The sequence below is a fragment of the Cotesia typhae genome, unplaced genomic scaffold, assembly GCF_013202065.1.
Source record: "Cotesia typhae breed Kobodo isofemale line unplaced genomic scaffold, CoteBio_Ctyphae contig_48, whole genome shotgun sequence".
Lineage (NCBI taxonomy): Eukaryota > Metazoa > Arthropoda > Insecta > Hymenoptera > Braconidae > Cotesia > Cotesia typhae.
The window spans coordinates 11485899-11510000 of record NW_027423756.1 but is presented as its reverse complement, the minus strand read 5'-3'; the positions used below and the strand labels follow the sequence as shown (position 1 = coordinate 11510000).

Here is a 24102-nt window from a genome sequence, read left to right as displayed (position 1 = left end):
CTGCTTAGCATTGATGTCATCATCAGCACCAATCGACGGAGTTCTAAGCCTCATTTGTTGCTGCTGTTGCTGACCATCAGAATTATTCATCGCAGAAATCAGTTGCCCGTTCGACTGCTGAGAAATATCACTCAAGTGATGCGTCATCCCTTGATGATTAAACTGCATCGGCTGCTGGCAAACCTGAGACATTTGTTGTTGCTGTTGCTGCTGCTGATGTTGCTGTTGTTGCTGCTGCAGCATGTGGAACTGATCAATCTGATTCTGCATCATGTGTTGCTGATTATTCTGCTGCTGATACTGCATCGAGTGCTGGTGTAACGAGTGCATTTGCTGATGCATCTGGTTCTGTGAATTTTGAGGCTGCAGGTGGTGGATGAATCCGTCGTGATGGCTGAAGTTTGCCTGCTCCTGATTGTGATGCTGAGAATGCTTCTGCATCTGGATATGCATCTGCTGTTGCTGGTTCATGTGTTGTTGCTGCATCGCATGCAATGACTGATCGTTCAACTGATTCAATTGATAATGGGGCGATTGCTGATGAGACAATTGGTTCGCAATAACATTCTGGTGATGTTGGGTCATATGTTGCTGCTGCATCAGTTGCTGCTGCTGCTGCTGTTGTTGTTGCTGTTGCAGCATCAACTGTTGCTGCTGCTGCGTCATATTATTGATGTTATTAAAATTATTCGTCTGTTGATTCATGACCAACGGATTTCCCATCAACATACTCGTCATATTGTGGGAGTTTAGCCTCTGTTGTATGTTATTGTTATTGTTATTGTTAATATTTATATTAGTACTACTATTATTATTATTACTATTGTTATTTCTCAGAACACAACCATTTGCGTCGATATTTTGCGACGGGGAATTTATTAATTGATGACCAATCTGCTGGTTATTTTGCTGAATTGTCAGACCAGTCATTGGCCAAACCTACAATAAAATATATGTTGTTAATTTTGTATTTCATAATAATTAATCACACTTTTTAAAATTTTCTTTGTCTAGATTTTTATAGAATTAAAAAATTTTTATGCACAAAAAAAAATGTTTTTGAAACAAGTAAATAATTATAAAAAACTTAATCTTCTTGAGTTGAGTAGAAAAATTTTGGAACTAATAAATTTTTTTTGATTTAACAAGAATTTTTTGTTTTAATTCAAGACAATTACCCTTTTCAAAATTATTTTTGGTTCAAGAATTTTTCTCTCGAATCAAGTTAATTTTTTTTTTTTCAGTGTGGAATTAAAGAAATTAAAAATTAATTGAAATATTTTAAAGTTTAATAAAACTAATTGTCAAAGCAAAGACAAAGAAAATTTGAAACAATGAATATAATTAATAAAATTACCTGAGAGCCGTTAGAAGACGGTAAACTCTGGATTCCAGTAGCGCTGGCTACTGCAATAGCACGTTCACGTTGTGCAATTAATTGTGACACTGAAACACCTGAGTATACGTTTCCCACACTGCTGAGCTTACGTTTCTTTTTTTTACTCAGGCCATCTGTAAACAATGACATTTTAATTAATAATGTTATATTAAAATTACCACTATTATTATTATTATTATTATTATTGTTATAATAATTTCAATTGCTATTGTCGTGAGTCTTTGTGAAAGGGATGTAAGTAGAAGGAGAATTATATTGGGATAATAATCTCGTTGGTATTCATAGTAGATCGGAAAAGCCCTTTGGTGTAATTAAGTTTACGCATAAACTCTAGAATAATCGAAATTCCCGGTGCCTTGAGAGCTACCAGCCGCACGTACTCTAATTCTCGGTCCACGGTAAAATCACGATCCCACTTTATTGTATATAGTACAAACTATACCGGCTGGTATTTTACACACCCTTCTCTTCTCTGTTCTTCGGTTCGCCCCTTTGCTTTCCCTTAACTTGTATATTCCTTGTGTCTCCTGTGCCACCCTTTTGTCACCGCCATTCAAACAATCCCCAGAGATTAATTAGACCTCGAAAGACCTGGCGATTCGTGAACGCCGTATAATTAACTCAACCGAGAAAATTACAGGACAACAGTAGCTTAATAATAATAATAATAATAATAATAATAATAATAATTATTATTATTATTATTATTATTATTATTACTTCCGAAAAATGGATGTATAAAATACTCCAAGACACTAATTAATTAAATTGCTAATTTTTATTTTAAAAAACAACAAAAGTCCTTTTTAATTAATTATAATAGCCTATTAATTGAAACCCACGAGTATTTAATAACAGAAAATTAATTAAAAGTCTAAATAAGATAAATCAATTTTAATGTATAAAAAAAAAAAAAAATTAAGCTTGGCTTTGTTTTATTGATACAGTCAAGCCATTTGAAAGCGATTATTAAAGCTTCTAAAGACCAGTTGAGTGTCGACACTAAAATGAAGAGGATCTTGATAAGGTATTTGCATGTACCTACTATTATTATTATTATTATTATTAATATTATGCCAGAGAGAATGAGTAACGAGAGGGAATTGAGCGGCATCGGGGGGGAAAGTCGTCTTTTATCTGGCAGCCTACGGCGAATAATTATTCTCCGATGTGAAAGGGATGATAACTAACAGTGAAAACCGGGAGTCAGGAAAAGCTTATTGGTAAAATGAGGGTAAAGCTCAGCGTGAGAAGAAGGAGAAGGAGAAGGAGTAGGAAAGGGAGAGGGGGAGGAAGAAGAGAAAGAGAGAAGGAAGTTTTAAAGGAAGAAGGAGTAATGAATCTCGTCAACGCAATACAACGTCATCCGTACTCTGTTTTCTCTTAACGAAATCCAGCTGGGTAAAACAACCCTACCTTACTCAGTAGTATTTCTCAGGGGTTGGTAAAGATTTACGTTAAATCTTGGGGCCAATTTGTGGCCTGACATTAAACGTCTTCAAGGTATAATAATAAATTAGTAAACAAACGCCGGTTGGATCTTCAAGTTGAATTATTAATTTATCTTAAACACACACTTTAACTCAATTTTATCATCATTGTTATTTTAATTTTAATTAACTCGATGAATAATAAATATTTAATGAAACAAATAATAAAAAAGTTAGTTTTTTTAATAAGCCACATTATTATCAACGACTATGTAACCATTTTTAAGATAAAAAAGTATTAAAATCCAATTAATAAGTGTTGATAGTACGAAATGAAGCGCAAAGAGAATAGAATCGTAATTTGTAAGTAAATATTTAGCGGAGCTCCATGAGTTAATCGTATAACAAGTGTTATCCTGATGATGCGGTGGTTGAGACTGAATGAAGGTAATCGCAAAAGCGCAGGCGCGTAAATCGCGCACGGAACACGCGCAGGAATCACAACTAAACCAACTAAACTGATATGAACACGTAACACCAACAAAAGTGCCGACTATACTGAGTTACCGTTGAGTAGGAGAACTCTCGTATGTTTTCGTCCAAGCATGTCCATCCTACAAACGACTTGCCTTTTCATCCTCATCTCCCACATCACCCAACGAGCAGAACGGCTTCTCGAACCCTCTGTTCGCGTTTTTCCTCCCCCTCCTCCCTCTTCAGTCGACTGGCTACCTTTTCAACCCTCACCTTGGCGTCCCCACCCGAGAACAACCCTCCAGAGGATCACCATCACTGCTACCGTAAGCTTCAACGCTGCTCCTATCCAAGTACAAAATTAACCCTTATCATCGTGTCTTGTCACCCTCGAGTGACTCGAGCGTCTTTACAAGACATTCACTTTTCTCCAGAGACATTTTTTATCCGCTCTTTCAATTACTTGTCTTCCAAACATCTTTTTCATTTAGCTTTTATTTACAAATGTCATTGTAATCTTCATCATTGTTGTTATCGAGTAAATAAATTGAAGCTAGCTAACTGCAAAGCTATGAATTTAACGGATCGAGTGATAATTTATCGATGCGACTAAATTAATGAGCTGGCCAATTAAATGGAACCACAGACACATCTTATCCAGTCCGGACAATTGTCAGGACTGCAACAAAAGCCGAGTTAGTACGCAAGCGCGAGTTTAAGCGCGCAGAAAACCGCGCGCAGGAATATGGATGGGCATAAAAACCGGACATGCGGCAACCGCATACTACCAGCTACTACCACTATAAGAGAACGCAAAATTACATAAACCCGTGGTGGTTGTAAAAGGGGTGAGGGGCGGCATGCTGCAAGTGTGAGTATGGGTCCATACTACACACACAGTAGTAATATATAAGTAAAGTAATGTATAAAATAGTAGTGTGTACGACCATAACTCTTTCTATTCTCCTGGCTCCGTTTTTCCGTCCTTTATATCCATTTACCTCGACAACCTTCGGCACAATGCCACTTCATAAGGCTCAACGACGCTCATATTCTCCTACAAAATTAACCTTTATCAGCGTGTCGTAGCCACACCGTTCTCTCTCGCCGACAAAATGCCCCACTCTCAGCTATTACTTCTGTACGTTTATACTAGAGCGATTCGGAGGTATTCGTGAGGTTGCCTGGCCACCTCACGGAGTGGAGAGCTTTCATAGCTGTGCAGTCTGTAGTGTGTGAATACACACCGGCAATCCCTTCTCTATAATATGTTAAAAGAGGGTAGAGAGTAGCTACTTGATCCCCCGCGGAATCCACCGTTCACCGAGTTGGCTAGAGCGGATTCCTTCCTACTCCCGGGACTTATTGATCGCCCGGTGCGATAAGAAGACGCGAGCTGGCTGATTGGTCTCCTCGCCAACTGGCAAGATGTACGCGGGGGTTGTAAGTGGAAAGCGAGCGCGTTTGCTCTGACTATGACGACAACGTTACTGGTTTAGGTTTTGGTTTGTGAATTTATATCCTCTCTACATTCGCATCGTATCGCAGTGGTGGATGGCGATGGGGAGAGAGAGTGTAAACGCTAGATGAGGGATGTCGAAGAGCAGAGAGGGATGAGTGCAACTCTAGCAACGGCTTTTGTGCTAGATGTATGGATGTATTCAAGTGCCCCGTAAAATCCAACCGCCAACCATCGACGTTGAAATTGAGCTCCCGAACAACGGGATATGTGAGAGATAAGAAAGATCTCAAGGAGTGGAATATCAACGGACCACCGACAAAGCGATCCGATAACAGGTGAAAGCTTTTCATGAATTTCGTATTATAGAAAAATAATGTCTTGTCCTTTTTTTTTTTTTTTTTTTTTTTTTTTTTTATATTCTAGAACGAGGTAGAGGGTTTTGTGCAGCAGCATCAATTCATTCCCACTCACTACACGTTAATTCGATTATTCTTTTATTGTTTCCGACCATTCCGTATACCGCTGCAGCCTCTGTTCACTGAGCTCACGATTATAATTAAAATTAATTTGTTTAAATAAAACAATAAAATGGTTATTCATTTTTCGGAAATAATTACTCGTTTTATTATTATATTTAATGAAATGCTAATTGAATTACGTAAGAGATATAAAATGCCAGCCACTGAATTTAATTAATTGGGACGGGTAATTGAAAATAATCATTAATAGTGTCGTGTTTATTGTAATAACGCTGAAATATTTTTAACTATTTGTCAACGTGTGTTGATATTAAAAATTTATTTATTATTATGTAATAATATTTAATAACAAGAGTTTTTTAATTACAAGCTATTAAAAACTGAACGAACGATATTAAATTAATTAACCACTTTTATCGAGAATCAATAGCTGAAGAATTCAATTTATTAAAAAAATATAAGTAAAAATGTTTTAACCCTTGAAAAAAAAAAAAAAAAAAAAAAAAAAAACATTTTATTGAATATTTTAAAAGTACAGGGTTATTTATCGGAAGTATTAAATTTTATGTCACGTGTTAAAAAAAATTGCACTTTAATTTTTTTAGCACCCAAGTGGATGAAAATATTTTTCTTTTTCAAGTATTAAAATTCTTTAGAGTCATCTTTAGCGGGATCTTATGACGTGCAAGAGCTTTTCGTTCGCCACCACAGAGACTGATAAATACGCCAGCAGAGTGTACCATAAAAAAGGTATAAACTGCTTGTCCTCTGGCTTTTATTTTTCCGTTGTGTTTAGCTGAGGAAAAACATGAAAACCGTGATGCTCACAAAAGGTGTGTGCGTTTCATCCTATCACGTCAATCCTGTCTCATTTATCTTGTTTTTTGTTTTCGTATCGGCCTTTTTTTTTTTCCACTTTCTCTCTACACTTTTTGCTATTATTATTTTTTTATTTAACTATTTTTTTGTTTTCCTTTATTACTCTTTCTTTCTTTCACTTTTGGCACAGAAGCTTGGTCGCCTAGTTTTTTATATCGCCGGGAAATTGGAATTGAAGCGAGAGCCGAGTGAGCCCCGAGGGCGCCCGGTAAAAGTTGAAACGAGCCCATAAAACATCGTAAATACTGTCGCCACTACTTTATGCTCTACACTAAACTGCAGTACGTTGTTATACACGCGTATATATATTTATATATGCGCCACTAGTCGTGCGATAATAAACCGTGCCTTTATATAATAAAAGCACAAGTTAAAAAGTATAAAACTGAATATTTTTTTTTTTTTTAATTTTATTTTACCCTCCAATAACGGCTTTTAGTATTTTTAAAAAATGAATAATTAAAAGTGTCAATAACTGTCAGCGAGTTAGTAAGTAATTAATATTATAAAATGTTAAAGGCTCTGATAAAATAAAATAAATTAAATAGTAAAAAAAATTCAACCAGAGGTGTGAGAACTAAAAGTAAAAAAAAAATAAATAAAAAGTGTAATTAAAAAGTTGTAACGACGTGATAAATCTCCAGAAACTTTCTGTTTTAATAGTAGATTCAAGCATGACGATGAAAAGGATTTGCGAGAACATTTAGTGAGAACTTTTGAGAGTTTAACTCTGCTGGTGGTACCCGAGAGTTAATCGACTTGCCAGTACGGTCACTTAAGTCAACTCAATTGATATTTATTTCACCGTAAGCGCGACAGGAATTCATTATTAATTGATATGTTTTCATTATAAAAAAAAAAAGTCAAGTATCTAAAGGCATAATTGAAATGTTAATTAACAATTAATTATTTAATTACGCGGAATAAATGAGAGGCCGTTTACAAGAAGGAGATTTACGTAAATGATAGCTTAATGCAATATATAATATAATCCCAGGAGAGTTTTGATTGAATTAGCGGCGTTTAAAGTAATTACTGGTATTTAGCAATAACGTGGAGCAACCTTTTCCGCTGGTGGGTTGCCGGTAGTTGGAAATGGAAGGAACGCGAGGATGAGAAGAAGAAGGAGATGGAGATGGAGATGGAGATTCAGCTGGAGATGGAGAGAAAATTAGAGCAATTTCGAGAATGGCGTAAGGTAGTTACAACATTGTTAGGGTAACACGGCGGTCGAGTGCGAAAGTGACTATGCGGCTGTACTATGATGGTACTGGTACTTCTCTTAGTTGTTTCTGGGCTGCTTCCGCAAGCTAACTACATCGCAAAGCTATACTAAAACAGTTAAACGTTTAATCGAATCAGTAAATGTGAATTGAAACTTTAATTAATCTCCTAATCTCACTTATACTTTTATGCTTACACTAACGTAAATTACTCTCGTTAAATAAAATTATATAATGATAATAATAATGGTTATGATTATTATTATTATTGTTAGAGAAAAAAACCATCAAGTTTCCGTTCTTTGATTGCCGGATAATTAAATAGTTATCGCGGTTCGTGGTACTCTCTCTCTCTCTCTCTCTCTCTCTCTCTCTCTCTCTCTCTCTCTCTCTCTCTCTCTCTCTCTCTCTCTCTCTCTCTCTCTCTCTCTCTCTCTCTCTCTCTCTCTCTGGAGTTATAAATACATTTTTGATGGAGAAAAAGGAAAGTTGAGGGAGTAATTTATTAGTTTTGAATGGTCGTTAATAATAAATTATAATTATAATTATAATTAAAAAAGTGGTGAGAGAAAGGCAAAAAGTTTAAATGCCGATATCGGTGGAGATTGGAAACAGATGGAATTGATTGAAAGAAAATTAAGAGAGTATAGAAACAGGCGGAGGTAAAAGGAACGAAATGGCTTGAGGGGTGGCCAGATGGGTGGGTGGCTGCCGTTTTCGAATGAAGAAAAGTTTGGCTGACTGCCTGATACTGCTGTTACTGCCATAGCTCTGTACTTTGCCGGAGTTTTGCGGATGAAAAATAAGCGGGACAGAGACGAGAGACGGAAGGAATGAAAATAAAAATGAAATAATAAAAAAGTGTATGAGCTGGGGAAAGAAAAAAGTTGAGTAATTTCCGACCGCTGAATTCTATCGGCACAATAAGGGACTGAGATAGGAATAAGATCTGTCGAAAGACTGTGCTGCGAAAAGAAACGAGAAGAAATTACGAATTGGATTTCCGTTGATCGAAGTATCCATTATCCGAACGGCGTTGGGTGGCTATTCAATCTGCAGTTATCAAGAGCGACGAACTAAAGAAAGGTCGCTAAAGCGGAATCGCGTGGAACGAGTTTATACGCTTCTGATGATCACTGTAGTAGTAGCAGTAGAGTAAAAGTAGTAAAAAGTTGTTAGAGTCGTGGTGGTGGTAGTGGTGACGGTGATACGCCAAGTAAAAAGTCAAGATAAGGGGCCGAGGGTCAAGGGGGCGATGGATCTTAAAAAAAAAGTCCTCATGGATGAAGAACAGAAGGGAATAAAAGATAAAAATATTTTACGAATGAGGGTGTACGTTTAAAAAGACTTTTTGGCGCAAGAACCAAATAGGGATGTCGACTACTTACATTCCAATACTTTTAGTTTTTTTTTTTTTTTTTCCCTTTATATTACACTCTACCTCAACCTCCCTCTAGCTATATGGCATTGCTGCTACCGCTGACTCTGTCTAGTTTTTTTAATTTTTTATTACTTTATTTTCTTTCTCACTCACCCCACAGTAGCCAGCTCACTCGTTTCTCTTCTATCGTAATAACATTATGACGCGATGAAAGTTTAATACCGCTCGCCCGGAAATTTAATATCCCAGTGCTCGTCTTATTTTTCTTCGTTACCGCACACTGGAAATTACGAGTGATGAATAGGATTTTCACGGATGAAAATCCAATGAGTGAGAATATGAACAAAAATATTGTAAAAAAAAAAAATATAACTTACTCAAAGAAATAAAATAAAAAAAATTATATTATTAAAGCTTCTGAACAATGGAAAATTGAAGACTACTCAATTTTTGCTGAGTCAATAAAATTATATTTATATTCATCACTATTATGATAATAATAAGCTCTTTTTATAGATAAAATAGAAATTTTTTACTCTTTAATATTTAAATTTATAATTTTTCTCACATTAAATAATAAAATTTAAACTTTATATATTTATATTAAAATTGAATAAATTAAATTTAATTTCCCCGTAAAAGGAAGCTAATTTAGAAAAATTTTAATTACTAAAAACAGTAATTTATCGTTGAGGTTGAGTTAATAATAATAGTTAATATTTATGTTGTACTCAAAGTGTGTTTATGCAATAAAGTAAAGCTTTTTTTCCGTCGCTGAACATAAAAGTTTTAAATTAAAAAACGATTACCCAAGGCAATTCGATGGAATGACGATCAACTCCATAAAATGTACTGCTATACCCTCATGAAATCACGAGGGCGTTTGTTAAGGAAGTTTAAAGGGTCTTCGCGTTAAGCAGCTTTACTGAAAGGTAAAACTCCGGAGCTTGCTGACGTTTCGTTTGGCAAAACTACAACATACTTCTTAAACCACCACTACAACCGGCACTTGTGTCGCAACGAACCGACTCAAGACATACACTCACTCGATTCAACTCGACTCGACTTGACTCAACTCAAAATAAAAGCAAAGGGATCCGAAGAATATAACCAGGCGACACGCGAGGGCTTTTTCCTGCTGCGGCTGCTTACAATTTCTTTCAGATTACACGCGCGATGTCCTTAGGCAAGAAAGGGAAAAAAAATGTTGTAAAATACCAGGTCAGAGGCAAGAGGGTTCGCTCGAGCGCTTTTTCATAAATTCGTAACGCGGGACGACTCACCCTGCCCCTCGGCGCGTTAAACAACATCAAACACTACCCAGTCAACTCATAAAAGCTCACCTCTTACCTCTTACCTCTTACCTCTGACTATAAATTTATTCACAATTTAAACCCACTTTTTTTATTTTTAAATAAAAATTACTTTACTTGATTCATTTCTATCGTACCCTCTTCCATTTCTTTCCTTTTAAATTTTTACATCCATTCATTTTATAGACAGAAAAAGAAATCTCGAGTCTTTTTTATCCGTAATATCAACATTTTTTCCAATAAAAATGTAATGAGCATTTTTTCCCGCATTGATTTACGAGTACGAGTGGTTAAAAAAAAAAAATAAATCACCCGGCGAGTTTAATGGGATCGCGGGGGTGGATGCGAGCGCTCGGAAGTGAAAACGATGAGGGGTGCTCAGGGGGAGAGAAAAAGCTGTGTGGAAAACCACGACATGCCCACACTCGAGTAGCATATCGTCACTACCACAGAAGTTGTCGCTAATGCCCGCGCATATTCCCAGTCCTCCTTTTTTTTTTTTTTTTATCTACAAAACTTTATTTTTTTTATCATTTTTCTCCACTGTCTTTATTTTCCGTCTTTCGGTTCAACGCAAACTTTTTTCCCGGCATGATTACCAGGAGCGTCCTTCCGCGGTGCGACATCCGTCGGACTCAACTTTTGGTCCTTGTCCAATAAAACTTGGCACATGCTCTCCTCCGATCCCGGATGAATGTCCGGAAGATTACACCAAACGACCCCGAGAGTCGGCAGGTCCCTTATTTAAAGTTCAGCCTCGTGCTTTTTGTCAGAGTTTTCGGGCTCGTTCTCGCAGTTGAATTGTAATACCCACCAAACGTTACATAACTTAGATAATACAATGGGAGAATTGTCGAAAGTTACTCGCTCAAGTGGAGACGAAAATCAGTGAGAAGTTGATCAGCTTTCGGATTTAACAACCAACCACTGTACTCTGTCCTTCTCTTTCACATTATCTACTCGCTAAACTCTTGGATTAAAGCCATATTTTCGGGCTGAATTGAATAAAGCAGTTAGGCGTGTATAGGTATGTGTAGGTATACAAGAATGAATGTATAAAATTGTTGAGAGTTTTGTTAACAAAGATAAATGGGATAAAAGTTGTTGGCTGGATGACTAAAGGCTCTGCTGGTTAGTTCTGAATTAAAATAATGGGAAAAGTAAACGACAAGTGTTGTACCTATTTGGCTAACGTGTTTGCTGCTTAGTTGCTAGTTGGTGAGGTTTTGAGATAAATTACTGACCTTTTTTCGACTTGTCGGATGAAGTTGGCGAGTCTGCTCGCGCATTAATTGCGGTCGCTCCGGGCACAGGTAACGTTGAGGACGAAACAACTGGTGTACAAGAGGCAACTGGACTAGCCGCGGCAACGGGTAACAAAAGTTTCCTCTTATGGTTACACAACTTTGTCATCTCCCGAGTCTTTCCCTGGTCTGGACTCCAAGGTCGTGTCGCTACCTGCAACATCAAAAGCCAATTTATTAATTTAAAGATACTTTTTACTTTTAATGTTTTGTACTTAAGAATTTTAATAAGTTTCATTAATTATTTTATTTAAAAAAAAAAAACAATTTAATTGTTTGATTAATGAATATTATTTATTTTAATTATTAATAATATTTTACTTAAAAAAAAAAATTTATCTGACTGATAAAGATACTTTGTTGGGAATATTAATAATAATTGTCATATTTATTATTCATAACTTTGTTAGTTATCACTTTTCATGTAACATATATACCAACAATGCACGACACAATAATTATAAATATTAGCGATAACATTTATTGTGAATAATAATGCAATTAATATTATTATCGCATTGTGGTTTTTGTTGTGACATTTGAATAACTACAATAATAAGAAACTGATAACAAATTTGTTTTTTTATTTTTAAATTTAAATGATAAAAATTATAAATTTTATCGCTGTTTTACAAATTGTTTTTCATTTGTTGGTATTTTATTTGTTAGAAATATAAAATTTTTAATTAATATTTATTATTAACAATTGTTTAAATAATTACTTAATTGCGGATAACTTTATTGTATTAATTATGCAATTAAATAAATAACAAACTTGTGATAAAGATGTTATTTATCAGTATAAAAACTTAAATATTTTTTCAGTGGAGAAAAAAAATTACGCAACTTTGAAATTTTATTTAATAAAGTGCTTTTGATAACACCTGTTCTTTTATCCAACATATTAAACGACAATTTAATTAAATTTAATTGAAATTCAGTCGAGTTTAGTTGAATGTATTTATCTTATAAATTGTTTGAGAGATATTTGTTAAGTTTTAAAATGCATAATTCATGAAATTCTCAATTTAATAATCCTGGTTTATTAGCAGCGTAGTTGAATTGCCACTAGAATAATAGGATCGAGTTGAGAAAGAATGAGCGAGAGAGATAAGGACGAGGACAAAGTAAGGGTAGAAATAGAGATAGTATTAAGGCAGAAGTAGAGAAATAGAGGCAGAGGTTGAGGTTGAGGTTGAGGTATAAAATGAAAAAGGTAAATTGAGAGCAAGTACGATCAAATTAAATAGCTTGTCTTCCGGGTCTTCAGAATAATATTCTGACTTGCACAAGTGGATTTAAAACTGAGATAGCAGATAATACGAATGGATTTCTGTTGGCAGTGCAACTGAAAACCCGTCTGTCCGTCACTCGATTCATGAAATGCGATAACTCGTCAAGTTTATTTATATTGTATTGCTCCGCCGGATAAGGATGGATGGACGTATAAAGGATAAATAAATAAATAAATAAGTAATGGGAGAGTGAAAAATAAATTAAAGAGCTTCTACTAGGTGTATAGAAAACTCCAATAACAACAACAACAACAACAACAACAACACTACAATAATGACCAACTGTAATTGGCAGCCAGAGACTCGTGACTCTACTGAGCTGTGGAATCTCTCACGACGATGTACTCTCTCATGAATCTCATGATTGATGCGCAAACTTCTTTGATCAGGTTGTCCGCCGATACACACGCAAACAACCCTAACATTTATTTTTATTTTACTTTATTTCAACGAGTACTTGTTCAAATATTTTATCTTCTTCTTCTTAACTCTTTTTACCTCCCACGGAGAAACTATACCAAGACCGAAACCGTTAATACATCATTGCCGGCTAGTAGAAAAGACCCTTACCAGTCAGACGATACCAGCACTATTTAATAATAATTCAAACAATTTAATTTACTTACACATACTAGTCCTTAAAATTTTTTAATTTATTTTTAAGCTGTCACGATCTTACTCTTAAGCCGGCTGATATTAAACTGACCTTTAAACTTGGAAGGTTCATGTAACTCCCTTAACTTGTTCATCCCTAAATATTCAGTCATGATTGGTCCGTCGGTTCTCTCCCTCTTTGTGATTTTACATAAAGTAATTAAATTTTAAAGTGTTTCTTTGAAATACAGTTCACTTAAACTTGTCCCATTCAACTTTAATTACTTGGTATAAAACCATTAAGAAAGTAACTAATTACTGACCGCTCATAAAATTATAGGAATATATATTTGAGACATTAATTTAAAGGTAAATGATTTTTATTTATTTTCCATTAAAAATATACAAAGTTTTTACACTAAATATATTTATAAAAAATTTATCTGCACACAAGGTGTGATTAATGGATAAATAATTATTTTGAACAAAAAATTTTACTTATAATAAAATTATGATTGGTGTGACTTTAATAATCAGTTGAAGGACTTAAAAAAAAAAAAAAAAATTAAATTGAAACGTTAAAGCCATGATTGATTAGCGAAAAATGAAGTAACTATTATAATGGTGTATGTCATCGTCACGCATCGTTAACTTTAATTTACCCAAACATTTATATCACATATAATATCAGTAGGTAGACCAGGAAGGTACACAAGTAAAGAGCGTGCGGTACAAAGGTGCATTAACGTCAATCTTTATTATTCGGCAGTAGTTTGTAAGAATTGCAGGCACGTAACGAGACCGTTTGATTCTTTCGGAGCCTCAACTTTTATCTCTAACGAAGATGAAGACACGTTGACGATCCAGACAATACTTGAGACTTAACTTGAGACTCGAGACACCAACGGCCCCCTTTAAACCTTACACAATCTCACTCACAACTCATTTAACGTTTTTATTTTATTTTCTTACCTCTAACTTATCCGCAATACCGTAAATCTCCGGTCACAACATTTCTAATTAACGCTACACGCGAGTCCGTTCTTTCACCAGAAAAACACCCGGGTAACTCCAATTAAAGAATTAAAATCCTCTAATAAATCCAGCAGACGCTCATCTGTGATAGCTACAAGGGATCTCTCTTTCTCTCTCTCTTCTTCTCGTCTTTATTGTTTCCGTTACATAAAATCAATTGCTCACATCAACGGCAAAAACGGATATTGCCATTAAAATTTTAACAACCGCTGCAATCTCTTCTTTTTACTCCGCTCTTGTTTATTATTTGCACCGTGAATTTACCGAGTTGAAAAGCGCAGCGATGCAATAATTCAGTCACGCGTGGGTGATCTCGTAATTTTATCTAAAGTGTAAGCGCAGACACTTTTTATCAGATTAAAATCAAGGTAATAAATATAAATATAAATATAAATATAAATAATAATAGAAGAGTCGAAAAAATAATTATGATAAGAATAAAAGAAAAAATGGACCAGAGTAGACAACTAATGTAAGGACTACGATAGAAGTGGATACGTGCCATGATGTTTTACGATTCTCATTAATAATGCGAGTAATGTTCTGCTCAGTATGCGCCTCGTACTCGATCTATCCCCGAGAACGTCATTTTGTCGTCTCTTTTCCTTTTCTATTCTTCATCTTTCTCAACTCACTTCATTGACTTGCCATTCTTACATTATACTGTACGACTTGCAAATACGATCGCATTAATTATCGTGAACTATAAAATAATTTATCGCTTTTATGCTCAATGCAAAAATAATTTTGCCTTCCTTTCCTCTCTTATTCTCTTCTTGATATTTACCTTTATAATGCAATATAATTTAGAATAGCGTTATTAATAATAATTCATCATTATCATAAAAAGTTTTTCGATTAAATTACAATTAATTTACTCGGTAAAATTAATTATGCATAAAATGTCGCAGTTTGAGTTTTAAATATTCATATTGATGTCGAGGTTTGTTGCCTCTATCCAAAGTTTATATGAAATAATTATAGTGCAGTATATTTGCTAGCTTTGTGTGTTGTTTGTGATGATAATTACTGTGAGAATTTGTCACAGATTAAAACGGTATACAATTACACACATAGAACACTGATTATAAATGCGCGAATAAGTTACGAGTTCTGTATTTTATGTTATACGTGTTCATTCCTCATATAATAGTGTAATACTAATATAATAGTCGGTATTATTTGAGAAGTATGTGTGTTTATTATTTGTAAGTACGAGTCTCTGTAACAATGAATTTCAATAACGGAAATTAAACAATTGAAAATATAATCATCAATAGCAGGCAGCCAGTCATCCCCACGCTATTTATTCGTCGCTTGCGTGAGCATGCTAATGAGCTAAGAGTAATTTACATGTGTAGATAGATAATGAGCCAGCGAGGACGAGAGAAGATTGCTGAATAATAAAATATAAGTTAACAGAAAAATTAGTAATTACTGTGGTGCTTTTTTTATTTGTACAATGTTACGGGGCCGAGACGTTTTTTCTCACTCAATAAAAATTTAATTGATGTGATAGGAGAGTTTTAGTTGACTGGGTATAATAGTCAGCGTTTTTATCCTCTTTGTAATTACCTTTGTAAATGCAGAGTCGGACAATTTTTTCTTCAGAGATTTTTTTTTAAAGAAATAAATTTTATTGCTTGTAGAATCGTGAGTTATTTGCGTGGATGAGGACTAATTGATTTAAATTATTTATGAGATTTTTTAATAGTGTCTATTCGAGTAATTATTGACGGAAAAAAAAAGTGAGGTCATTTTTTTAATGGTAATTATTATCGAATAATGAAAAAGTTTTTTATTGATATTTTATTCGTTTGAATGCTTGGTAAATTATTTCAATCAGATATAAAATATTAAATTGAAATATCATATTTTATAATTTGAAAAGTTTTATGAGAGAAAAATTTTAAATTTTTAAAAATCGTATTAATTTCATTAGTTGGTATTAGTTGGAATCCGCGTTTATATATTAATGCATTTCCTGGTTAACAGAATAAAAAAGGTAAATAAATAAAAAGTTAATACATGAAGCCCGAGAGAGTGCTGAAATAATAAAATAATAAAAAAAAGTGGGTAAAAAAAAATATTGTACTGGAATATATACAACCGTAGAAATGCGGGCGATGAGTACGAATAAAAATGAACGAGAGTATACAAGTAAAGAGAAAAAAGTAAAAGCAGAATAACGCATGAGATATTTTATGCATTCACGTGTATATCGGATAATCTGAGATTGTCGCTTTTTTCCATTATTATTATCACTATTTTTTTATTTTATTTTATTAGTAAGTTCAAAATGAGTACGTTTGAGTGCGGGCAAAACTAAAAAAATTTTAAATTAGAAATATAAAATTTACATTAGCGTCGCTATATTATTATTATCATTAAATTTTGCGATGCAGTGAGTTATAAAAATAAATTCGTATGATCACTTTTGCGTAGAAAAATTTTAATCATATTACATCGGATAAAAATTAAATTATGTCGAGTCAATAATTGTGATCGACAATGAGTAATTAATGTGACTATTGAACGAGTTATTTAAACAATAATTATTATTATTTATATTTATATAGTTTCTCTTATTCTGTTGTTTGGTATTTTTTCTCATGCAAATGAGGATGATAATATTTTAAAAATTTATTTAAATACATTATTCAGTAATTTACGTGTGAATAATAAAATAAAATTTCCGTACAATACAACAAGCGAAACATAAATCGGTGTAAATTAAAACGGGATACTCGTTAGCTCCAAAACGAGTCATCGTATCTCGTGACAATGTGTCTTATGCGCTCGTGCATTACATGCGCCACAAGAGATTCGAGGTACTGCTCTCACCATAAATTCGTGATAAGTGTGTGTAGTTTGTTTATTTATATTAGCTATACATATGTGTATTTTTATGTGTGTAACCACAATTTTCTGTTCCCAGTTTTCACGATTGTTTACGACTGTTTAACTCGATGCTAATAATTATTTGAAATTAAATTATGGCGATAAAAAATATTTAACAACTAACGATAAGTCTGATAAATAAAAATCCGAAGAGAATAAAATAAAATAATAAAATTTTATTGACTTGTTGAGACACGTATAAATTAAGAGTAATGCTTTATTAAAATTTTATTCAAACATTAAGTGCCCAATAATTCATTTCTGGAGTTATAAAAGTAGACACGAGCCAAAAACCGAGATAAGAGTGAGAGTAAGAGTGAAGGGAAAAAACTAAAGAAAAAGAACAAGAGAGAACAAGGCTGAGGATTAAATGCTGAGCGCACAATTATAAGACGTCCGGTGTAATGGCTGTAACGCAAATTCAACGGATAAATAAGTGACGGATAAATGATGTTAAATTACGTTCCAACGAGGGCTATTCGTTTGGGAAATAACCGCGATACATTAAATTGGGAGTGACGTTAGTTTTAATGCCTTTGGGCTGGACTGTTACGTTCTCGATATTCGGAAAAGGTGAACGTCTCCTCGAGGGGACACATGATTGCTTGCTTTTGCAATGTTTTATAAAGTACTAGTATTAAAATAAAAAAAAATTTTTTTCAAACTACCAGAGTAAGAAATATTTCCAATAAAAATAATAACGCGATATTGCTGAAGCCATAAATATTTTCCGGAGTTCAAGTGGAGAAGGAGAAGCCGCAAGGGAATTAACGGAAACTGGAGATGAGTTTCTATTCTCTACCACTCTACTGATCTATTTTCTGTGGGTACAATATAATACTCTAATTAAATTCCAGGAGAATCCGTGTCGAAGCAACAGAAGACTCCGCGTCGCCGCGTGGGATCTATTCCCTGCAGGATATTTTTTTATGGATGTGGATGCGGACGACAGTTAAGTTATACACGTGTGAGAACAAGAACACGAATGATGATAATAATAATAATAATAATAATAATAATAATAATGGAAGAAGGGAGTTGGCGAAAACAAGAGCAAAGGTTCTTAATCAATTTTAAAAACAAGTGATCCGCCCTCGGAGGCTGTATGCCGTGTGTATTCTCGCTGATTGGCAAGAAATAGTAGCGTCACCCGGATGTCCGAAAAACCCGACTCGGCTGCATGAGACACGATGTTAATGCTGTGTCGAGTGGAGGCTGACGATGGGACGGGAGATGAAATCCTTGAATGATCCACGTCCAACTTGGACTTCTCGACGTCTACTTTTTTCTTTGTATTTTTATTTTCATTAAAACTTTTTGTTTTTAGTTTTTAATTTTTTATTTTTGTCGTACCACATATGCAACCACGACAGGCGGTTCTCGCACATTTGTCGCGCTCCAAGAGCAAATCATTCGCATAACTTTGTGACCGTTGTCAACATATCATTCAAACTCTTTAAATAAATGCTAATTTTCGATACTTTATTTTCAGGTCAATTTAATTTTTTTTCTCCGATATAATACTTAATTCGCTCGTAAATTTATTAATAAATTATGACAGCATAAAAAATGATTCATAATTAAGTAATTTTATAACTAGATTTTGTTTGAACTATTATTACTTTTTTTTTTTTTTAAGCTAAAAAATATCTGAAATATCTCTGATGGAATTTTAGTATGAATAAATTTTATTCCCGTCACTTGTTTAAAAAAAAAAGAGATAGAGATAGAGAAAAAAAGAGTAACTCTTTACCCGGGCAGACTGCATAATAAAAACTTGGAAAAAAAAAAAAAATAACCAAAGTAAAGAGTTTAAAAAAAAAAGGGCGGTCGTCCGGATTGCGCGAGTGTATAAAGTATATACATATATATGTTCTCATCTCCTCGTTTGCTATTACCATCGGTTAACCGTTTCGCCGACTTCACATTTTGCGAGCCAACGTCGGATGAGAATCCAATTAATTTAACCCCTGTTTTAATTTTACGCGCAATGGTTTGGCCAAATGCCCCACCATTGCCACCGCGGTCCTTTCTCCATTACTGGAATATTTTTTTTTTACCTTTCATTTTATTCTGTTTCTTTTTTAAAGCTCCCCGACCAAACAAATTGTGAGTAAATAGCTAACACAAGGCGGTTTCATTGACTCTCTTTGCTACCCCGCAGTCTGTACACCAGCACCAGAAGCAGCAGCCGCATCAGCCAGAGCAGGAAGGAAATAGGAATTGAAATCGGAATAAAATAAAAATTCAATGCCTGGCTTGTGTTACACTCGATTCATCTGGATAAATAAATCACCAGCGAATAAAATTAAATTAAGGAAATTCAAGTGATAGTTAATGAGCCTGTTAGATGCATTAACAAGTGTTGTGTCAAGCGCTTAATGCTATATCCCGCGTGAATAAAATAGCTGAGGGCAATTTAACCGCGTGCGTGCAATTAGCAATTTAGCTTTCTCAGGAGCAGGAGCAGAAGCAGTTCAAGTGCGTCGACATCCCATCGACTATTATATCCGATCGGGAATTAAATGGAGTTATCGGCAATGACCGGTTTTTACCACTGCGCTCAGGCTCTTATTGAACTAAACGCAGACTGAGAATATCCACAACTCTCTCTTCCTCCCTCTCTCTATCTATCTATACTGCTCGAAGATCGGGAACCAGTTACAGCACACAATACAGAATACAGAATACAGAATACCCTTCACCGGGGAGAACAACCCAGCCAGCGGATGTAGCAGGCGTAAATTGTTAGCGAATCGTTTTATTGCACCGAGAGCCAGAGTCAGAGTCAGATCCAGCACCAACAAACGTATTACCGAGTGTACCAGTATAAGTACAGTAACAGCCATCCAGAGAATAAATAAAAATATATAAAACGTATTGAGAGTATAAGAGGAAGAATATAAAGGAAGAATAAATAAAAGAAGAATGAGAATAAATAAAATTGTATACCCTATACTGTACACCCGAGCTCGAGAAGAGAGTGCAGTAGAGGTAAGAAGGTAAGGAGAACTAAGTGGAAGCTGTTTCGAATGAGAGAACTGCACATGAGGGAGGTGAAGAATCCGCTGCTGCTGTTGTGTACCAGCATCGCCTTCGTGAGCATAACTTGCGAGTCTTTTTCTCTTTACTCCTTATATTTTGCCGATGTAGTATGCAGTATGCAGTATGCAGTATGTAGTATGTAGTATGGTCGCGTTGCTGCACTGATACCGATGCTGAATCTGATTCTGATGGTGAATCGGAGCCTCGGTACCTCAGTGGTTCCAATATCTACTCCAAGCCTTTTATTTCTCTCCGTATTTTCTTACTCATACTTATAAATATATAAATACTTGTATTTGTACATAAATGTGCACATCAACTGGCTGTGCTGTGCCGTCCCTTTTGCACGTGAGTGTACAAAACTAAACCGCTTGGCAATATTATATGTGCCTTTGCCTGAACTGCTGCTGTTGCTGCTGCTGAGGAATCTCACTTTCCAGCGGTGCTCAACCGTGTGTGTATTATTTTATATTGCTAAGCAAAAAATAATGACAGCTTGTCTGGGTGTTTGGGTTATAATGAAGACATTACTCCATAGATCTCAAGGCTTGAGGTTGTCAAAAAAATATATGTATTTTATTTTATTATGTGTAGATGTGGATGTATGTTTTTTAATGTCAAAATTATTACATCTGATGGGTTAGTTCTGTGAGAATATGAGATATTTTAGTCATAATTTTGGTGATTTATTTTTCTTTTTTTTTTTTTTTTTTTTTTTTTTTTTTTTTTCCGGAGCAAAGGCTGTGAATAAGGAGATGAGGGAATTATTTTTTGTTTATTAGAGTTTAATGGTTGTTTTTTTGTTTACGAGGCATTACTTTTTTGTGTAAACTTGGGAGGAGATTTTTAAGGGGCACATTGGTACTACGAAAGCCATAAATATTCCCAGAATAAGAGAGACTGAAGCTCGAGGCGTATGTGCGTGCGCGATCGGTCTCGCTCAGGGCGGCGTGCCACACGCATCGTTGAATTCGAGTTATGCGTGAACGTGCTAATAACAAGCTGATTCTGTTTCTCTTGTGAATTCTGTCATTTTATGGCATCGCCTCGTATCGTGCTTGAATTAAATGCAATGGGGACATTCGCGGGCTCACCAGGATACAAGTTGAGTGGGGGTTATCCTGGAAGAACAAGGAAAAGAGAGAGTCGATTGGCTGGTTTATTTACTTATTTATTATTATTTTTATTTTTGAGCCCGGACATTGCTTTGAGCATTATATGGATCGTATTAAGAGTTTTAATATTTTTGTGGTGGATTATATTTTTAATATTTGTCAGTACAGGTTGTTCTTTATAAGATCTGATATTGAAATAATTTTGCGGATGTAGGTCGAAGATAGTATACAATATCGGAAACCGATTGCGTTGGATTACTATTGAGGATATTAAAAATAATCATAATAATAAGAAAAAGTAAATATGCCAACTGAAGATATTTTGAATAGAAATATCAAAGATTGGTTTTATTCATAAATCACTACTGGAGATTAGAATTGTTTTTATTAAGTACAAATGAGCACGATAAATAGCGGTAATGTTTTTTTGCCGAGTCACATTTTATTTTAGTGTAATCATAACACACTGAACCCGGCTATATTTCAAGAGGACTCATAATAATGACATTTAAATGCCAGCACGTGAAAGAAAAAAAAAACATAAAACCGACTACAGCCAATGCGAATCTCAATAACCAGGTTTATGATGTATAAAAAAAGAAAACTAATAAAATAAAAAACAAGGAAACAAAACCGGCTATCAAATGTAATAATAGCGCGACACTTAAATTAAATGACGTGAAATTTAAAAGAGTCAAATAAATGTCAATCTTGTCATATCATGGGTAAACTATTTTTAGCAATGCGTCTCAACATTTTATTATATTATTTTGTATTTTAATTTAAATAATTTAAGTCAATAAATTTTTTTTCAAACCTAAATTTTTAACAAAATTGAATTTTAATAATTTAAAATTAATTACTGTAATTAAAAATTCAAGGTGAAATTAATAATTTTTTTTTACTAAATTTTAATTTAGTATCAGATATTTACTAAAAGTGTAAAATTAGTAATAAAAATTTTTATACAAATATAAAGATATTTAAACTTTAAAGGTCTGTAACTTTAGATGCATAAAAGTGAATTACTGAAAATAAAACATTTACGAGGGATGTAATTTGAAACACTTGAGATCTATTGTAAAAACACTTTTACTAAAAAATGAACAAAGTGAAACAGTTATTCTATATTATGTCTACTGACTATTCAAATAAAATAAAAACTATCAATTTATAACCCGTTGAAAAATTATCCACAGCAAGATCATTGACCCAGGTATGTATATTTATCCGCTGAATAGCATAATATCGCGGCAATAAATTAAAACCTCGCTCACGAGAGAATGTATAGAAGTAAATATGTTTATAAACATATTGTTAATGCATTGAATAGACATTTCGTTAGACACTCAGTGGCTTGTCGCATGTCCCGACGTGTCTATTAGCACCTAATAACCCGGGCTCGAATACTTGAACACGTGTGGGTGAGCAGGTTTCTACTCAACGAGTACAGTAACAAAACATAAACTCTCCACTCGTGTTTCTACTCTCGTAAAAGACCGTGTGATGAGCACAATGCAGATAAATACACAAACGTGTGCTGTTCATTGGCTCTGCAGGCGTATACATTATACATATACATATAATAAAGCCCAAGCTAAAATTTTACAAGCAACTCCTCTCGTTAAACAAAAGCCAAAAATTATAAAAAAAAGAACAAACACATTAACACATACTGCTGAAAGATATGTATTCTACATATCTTTTCTTGTTCGTGGATCCTTTGCCGTTTGACCTTGAGTCACGCATAGACGGGTGAGTTCTCGGATGAACCGAGTAGAGAACAGCACAGAACAAAAAAAAAGTGAAACCAAAGAGAAGCCAACAAGCATAAAAATAAAAGTTGAGTTTAAATAAAAAAGTATATGGCGAATAAGAAAAGACATTCACGTGTGTGGAGTACCCACGATGCGATACCAAATGATACTTTGAATATCTTCTATCTTCTCGAGGACTCTTTGACGCAGCACACACGACAACGGCATTTATGATGTACCCATACTACACCAGCTGGCTGCATAAATGGACATGCAAAAATTCTCTCCATCCATGCTATGCCATCCGAATGATATTTATAGAGACACATAAGAGCCATCATCCGGCTCATCGTTCGCGTTTACGTTCTCTTGTATAAAGACGCATTTGTACACCCACTCGCGCGTATGTAAACATCATTTTTATTTATCGGAATGTTAACGTATTTGCTTGCTGCGTTAAATGACGACAAAAAAATAAATAAATAAAAAGTACTATCGTATGTTTGAATAAATGTATGAAAATACATAAAGAGAAGAAGATACGATGGGAGTAGCCACCCTCTACTCTACTCATACAAGTTTATTTCATTTTTCAATATATCCTCGTTCCGAGTCGTCGGATAATTCACCGAGTGAAAAAATAACGTTAGTCTGTGAACGAACGTAATAAAAAAATGTGAAAAGTGTAATCATGATGGAGGATCTCGGTGGGAAGATCAGAAAGCTATCATGAGTGTCGTGGCAGGAAAACGACCGAATGAGCAAGCGAGAAGCTGAGAGTGAATATAGTAGCGAGTAGTATGCAGTATATGTAGTGTGTAGTATGCAGGATGGTATAGAGGCGCCCAGGGAAAATAAAAGAGCAGGAATAAAAGCAAGGCACACTGATACGGGTACTCCTGAGATAGAACGAGCTTTTACTCTCGTGAGTCGACTATGAATCATGTTTCTTCGTGAAACGACTATATACCTCGCCTAAAACTCGAGTTAGCTCGGCAAAGACTCAACTTATACTG

The 24102-nt window shown here is 34.6% G+C and overlaps 1 protein-coding gene across 1 annotated transcript in view; it reads right to left on the bottom strand.

Moving 5' to 3' along the window:
* Nucleotides 1–24102, bottom strand: part of LOC141529972 (uncharacterized) — a 168805-nt gene that overhangs the window by 7321 nt on the left and 137382 nt on the right. The window contains exons 4-6 of the mRNA XM_074246783.1: nucleotides 11285–11498; nucleotides 1358–1512; nucleotides 1–939 (exon numbers count right to left, since the gene is read on the bottom strand). The exon at nucleotides 1–939 is cut by the window's left edge and continues 2 nt beyond it. Of these exons, the coding sequence (XP_074102884.1) occupies nucleotides 1–939; nucleotides 1358–1512; nucleotides 11285–11498 (1308 nt within the window). The remainder of the gene's footprint in view (nucleotides 940–1357; nucleotides 1513–11284; nucleotides 11499–24102) is intronic.